Raw genomic sequence first — 6000 nt, forward strand, 5'->3', positions numbered from 1 at the left:
ATGAGAAATGCATACTGCAACGGGTTAGAAACGGACGACAATGGTTAGGCTCACCAGAGTACAGCTCAGGAGCGGGCAATCTGGGCTCAGACTGGGAGAGAGGCACGGCTGGCGTGGGGGGAACTGCAAGTGCTTCCGGAGGTGCTGGCGCAGTGGGAGGTTGCAGCTGATGGAATCGCTGGGTGAGCTCGGACACCTGTGTGACAAGAGCCTGAATAGCGCGTCCTGTCTCCCCCTGGTTGCGATCCTGTGCATCCATCCGGCCGATACACGCGCGAATGAATTCCTCCAATGAAGCAGATGAATCACCCGCTGCTCCCGTTTCTTGGTCCATCCGTTCTGTCATGATAAATCACTGGAAGCAATAGCAGGTGAACAGGTGTTTATTAGGACTCAACACACAAACGTGAAAATCACTCAAAGTCAATGAGGAAGTTCCTTCTCAGGGTGCGCTCGCGAAATCGCTTCTCTATCCACTCGATGACGGGTTCTCTCAGGGGAAGACGCTCAGGCTCGGTCACACAGGGACTTCGATGGTCTGGTGCTCGGTGCTCGGTGATCGGTGCTCGGGTGCGGTGAAACAACAGGAACCTCCACTGAAGACGACAACAACCCGGAAGACGACACGAACACACAAGCAGGACAGCCAAACAACGGATGGACACTGGAATGGAGAGATGAGTGAGTATATGTAGGGAATGGTAATGGGAAACAGCTGAGGTGGGGAATGAGACGATTGCAGACAGCTGGAGCACTGAACAAACACGCGAGCGGGGCAACGCCCACTCACGCAAACTCACAGACATGTAAACAAACAGTTACACGAGACACAGAGGAAACGATGAATTATCAACCGTGAAACTTCCACTACAGGTAACACTTCTTTCAGTAATTTAGTTGGTATAGGATCTAATAAACATGTTGTTGTTTTAGAAGAAGTGATAAGTTTATTTAACTCTTTTTGTTCTATAGTTGTAAAGCATTGTAATTGTTCTTGAGGGGTGATAATTGAGGCTGAATTATAAGGCGCGATTGAAGATTGAACGTTTACAATTGTGGTTCTGATGCTTTCTATTTTCTCAGTGAAGAAGTTCATGAAATCATTACTACTAAACTGTAACAGGATATTTTGTTCGGGTGACTTCTGTTTATTTGTTAGTCTAGCCACGGTGTTAAATAAAAACCTAGGATTATTTTGATTATTTTCTATTATTTTGCGGAGGTGCTCAGCCCTGGCCGCTTTTAGGGCCTTTTTATAACGTGACATACTGTCTTTCCACGCGATTCTAAAGACCTCTAAATTAGTTGTTTTCCATTTACGCTCTAAATTACGGGTTTCTCTCTTTAGAACATGCGTAGTATTGTTGTACCATGGTGCTTTAATTTTCTCTCTGACCTTTTTTAATTTAATAGGTGCAACAACATCCAATGTTCTAGAGAGAATGGTGCTCATAGTGCTAGTTAGTTCTTCTAGTTCATCTGTTTGTTTGGGTTCAGGCAGCAGATGAGACAGATTAGATAAGCAATTTGAGAAATTATCTATGGTGGATGGAAGGATTGTTCTGCCTGGTTGATAACACGGCGCCGCATGACATATTACAGCAGTACGTAATATGCAAGTTACCATGTAATGGTCAGTAACATCATCACTTTGTGGAATGATATCTATATCAGTTGGATCGGTTCCATATGATATAATTAAATCGAGTGTATGATTAAGACGATGAGTTGGTCCGGTGACGTTTTGCTTGACCCCATAGGAGTTTAATAAATCTGTAAACGCAGTCCCTAACGCATCATTTGGATTGTCTACATGTATGTTAAAATCTCCAACAATTAATGCTTTATCGACATTGACTAATAGGTCTGAGAGAAAATCTGCAAACTCTTTTAGGAAATCAGCGTAAGGCCCAGGCGGTCTATATACGGTAGCCAAGGCTAGAGATAATAGGGATGTTTTTCTAACATCTAAGAGCGTAACATTTAGTACAAGTACTTCAAACGAAATAAACTTATAACCCGTTTTCTGAGTAACATTGAGAATATCTCTATAGATTGTTGCAACACCGCCGCCACGACCAATCGGACGGGGCTTGTGCTTATAGGAGTATCCAGATGGAGTAGACTCATTTAGACCGAAATAATCATTTGGTTTAAGCCAGGTTTCAGAAGCTATTATCTGTGACTATTTCATTTACAATAACTGCCTTAGGTGCGAGTGATCTAATGTTTAGAAGACCTAGCTTTAAAAATTGTTTTTGTTTACTAATAGCAACATTTTCTGGTTTAATAACAATTAGATTGTTCCTAGATCCTGCAGTAGATTTATTATTTGGTCTCACTAAACGAGGAATAGACACAGTTTCTATGCAATGTTCAACACTAGTATTTATATCAGTTAAATTGGTGCAGCAGAGACTATGATTTGGACTTTTGGTTACTAGTCAAAAGGTATTTAACATTTTGGAGATGTTATCCGACAAAAGATCTGCTCCGAATCTGCTTGGGTGTAAGCCATCAGCACGGAAAAGCCTAGGACGCTCCCAAAACAGATTCCAATTATTTAGAAAGAGCAGTTTCTGCTCACTGCACCATGACATTAACCATTCATTTAGCGCGAACAATCTACTAAACTTTTCATGTCCTAGTCGGTACGTGGGAAGCGGTCCTGACACAATAATCGTTGTTTCGGGCGATGTGCTGTGTACCGTATCAATCAGATTCCTGAAGTCTTTTTTCAGAATCTCCGTCTGACGCAGCCTGATGTCGTTCACTCCCGCGTGCAGGACCACAGTTCCGACGCGCTCGTCATCGTTCAGAATCTCGGGAACGCGAGCAGCGATTTCAGAAACACGAGCACCAGGAAAGCAGTGACTGTGCACCTTACTTTTACCTAACGTAGCATGGAATCGCAGATGATCAAAGCATCGCGTTCTGTTTCGCGGAGAGGGGAGAAGCGGTTCTGTGTGGATAGCTCGAAAACCGGGAGGGTCGGAGAGAGTTTTGGTCTGGGCCTGACTTGCGTCTTCCGCTGCGGAACCACCCAGGCTTCGTGGTGGCGTGTTGGAGCCGGAGTGAACGAGACCATGGCTGATCGCGACCTCGGCGCTCGGGACCGATGTTGAGAAACGCACGGAGTAGACGAGGTCGGAGTCAGCAGGTTAGTAACGTTAGTCACTGATTTGTGTGCATCGGCGCGTGATGTTTCAAGAGCCAAACGCCGGTCTATCAGCTCGGCCTGTCTTACTAAAAGGTCGTGGATCTGTTTCTCAACAGCTTCCAGCTCAGACTGCAATGCGTGCAGTTCAAATGTATCTTCACCTGCACCAAAGGGTAGACTACTTACATCTGATATATTCGCCATTTTAACAGATGGACAGTAAGTTAGCAACGACGCTACCAGTGATGCTATCAATATTAATACTAATTTATGACTGAAGTCTTGGATATAATCCGTCTTTTTAGTGGTGCGCGGGTGTAGAGTAGACGCACGATAGGCGAAAAAGAATATTTGTTTGTAAATGAGTGTAGAGAAGACGCGTTCAGCCGTGATCCACGGACGTAACCTATAAGAGTATCCAGCGTTGGATCACAAAAAGGCTTGAGACGCGTCTGCTCAACAGTCCGCGTTGTAACTATGAGGTGTGAGCAGTAGTGCTTCTCAGTGAGGAAAAGTAGAAAATGTTCGTTTTAAGTGAGTTTAAAGAGAAAATCAAGAATTATAAATCAAATCGATAGAGCTCCAAAGACAACAACACGTTCAGACGCGACGCATGCGCATTCGTCAACCAATGTGTGGTTGATTTAGGATCCTCTCAATGTGTGGTTAATTTAGGATCCTCTCACTGTCCATGACTGGGTTATCAAGGTTGTGATGCAGCAAAAATTATGCTGACAAATCATGCTAGAGAAGGTGTTCTAGCAAAGTAATCAGAGGTGTAATTGATCACATTACCTATGAGCATGTTTCACTAACAAGGCAAAGCATACAGTGCAAAAAGTACAAGACAAACACAAGGCATTTGTTGTACAGTTCAGAGTATGTAAAACAAAGAATAACAACAACAGCTAAAATAATATAGCTGCAAGCAGCGATACAGGGCCAAGTCCCTGAAGCAGCTGCAACAGCAGTGCAGAGCAGGAAGAGCAAAAACAGCAGAAATTGAACACATGAAAAAACAGCTGGGTGAAAATGAACTCAAAATGTTCAGATGAGAATGAACACAGAATGAACAAGATGTACTTGTTTCTAATCCAAGAGAAAGAAAGATTAGTACAACGCTTTATAATTACAATATTACAGTATATTGTAATTAATGGAAATGTCCTTGTTCTGAGTGAGTCCATACACGTGTGTGTCAAATTTGCTGAAAATATCTCATTTTGTTATAGACATTTATATGTATGAGAGCATAAAAAAATGACCCATGGGCAACATTGATTGATTTTTTTTGCCACTTACTATCAAAATTGTGACATTTGGGCATTAGTGTAAAAGCCAACAACCTGTGTTTCCAAATTTCTGACAGTGGTTTCATCTTGATTGGTCTAACGGTTTCAAAGATATTGGCAAACGTTTTTTAAGCGCTAAATCACAACGCTACACAAACAGTGAGGCCAAACCTAGCATGTTTGGTATCGCTGGACTCGGAAAGGAATTCTTATAGCTTCTATGAATTGCTCAAGCAACCTGGATAGTAACAAAACCAAACTGACTGTGTGGTGTAAATTAAAGAAAATTCTGAATTCATATTTTTTGTTAGGCCATAAACTATAGAATTATCATCCCCATGCTTATGAATATTTAACTTATGGGTGTGTTTAAAACCAAAGCATCAACCCTCCTGTGTAATGATGTGGCCAGGTTTCATTTGCTATAAATGAATCCACAAAACTGACACCAAACCAACAAGCTTGAAAATCTTCCCACAGCTACAAAATGTTGCTATGAAGTGGTCTTATTTTTTTTAAAACTTGTGGTATTCCTAATACATTTTTAAAATGCTTAACAGGGTAATGACAGATGCAGACAATCAAGAAATGGACTACTGCTTTTTAAACAACAATTTGTCATGCATCAAAGAAATCAAACCTCAAGTGGAGTACTTTGTTTTGTACATTTTCATATCTTTAGCATCTTTTTTCACTGTGTTTCTGAACCTGCTGGTGATCATCTCCATCTCTCACTTCAAGCAGCTTCACACTCCAACAAACCTGTTCATTCTCTCTCTGGCTGTGGCCGACCTGCTTGTGGGACTGATTGTTATACCACTGATGGGCATCAGATATATTGAGACATGTTGGTACTTTGGAGAGACATTTTGTTCTTTTTTTCCATTTATTCTTTATACTGTTGTTTCGGCATCTCTTGGTAATTTAGTTTTTATATCTATAGATCGTTACATTGCTGTGAAAGATCCTCTGAAATATTCAACAAGGGTCACCACCAACAAAGCTGTTTTTTGTATAATTTTAAACTGGCTATGTTCAAGCATATATTCGGTTATCATGTTATACAATGCTATTTTCTATACGGAGAACCCAATTACATGTTATGGGGACTGTATTGTTACTGTCAAGTTTGAGTATGTTCTCACAGACCTCATTGTTTCATTAGTGGCCCCTTGTTCAGTAATAATATCTTTATACGGGCAGATCTTCTGTGTAGCAAAATATCAAGCTCGGCTCATAAACTCTGTCACAAATGTCAGCAGGTCAGAAAAAAAGGCAGCAAAAACACTGGGGATTGTTATAACAATTTATCTTCTATGTTGGATACCGTATTACATATCCTCTCTTTTTCCAGGAAATGATTCAAATGAATCAGCTGTAATGAACATTATGTGTTGGATTATGTATATGAATTCTTGTATGAACCCCCTCATCTATGCACTATTTTATAGATGGTTTAGAATATCAGTTAAACACATTCTGTCTCTGAAAATATTCAAACCATCATCAGAATACTTAAGTCTGTTCCCTGAGGTAAATGATCAGTGA

At 41.1% G+C, this 6000-nt stretch overlaps 1 protein-coding gene across 1 annotated transcript; it reads left to right on the plus strand.

The window, feature by feature from the left end:
• Positions 1–5016: 5016 nt before the first annotated feature.
• Positions 5017–6000, plus strand: LOC311076914 (trace amine-associated receptor 9-like; the record flags this gene model as incomplete). The annotated part of the gene is made up of 1 exon (XM_084105424.1): positions 5017–6000. The coding sequence occupies one exon, from the start codon at positions 5017–5019 to the stop codon at positions 5998–6000; it is 984 nt and encodes a 327-aa protein (XP_083961550.1).

The sequence above is a fragment of the Abramis brama genome, assembly GCF_963993115.1.
Source record: "Abramis brama genome assembly, chromosome: 25".
In the NCBI taxonomy this organism is placed as follows: domain Eukaryota; kingdom Metazoa; phylum Chordata; class Actinopteri; order Cypriniformes; family Leuciscidae; genus Abramis; species Abramis brama.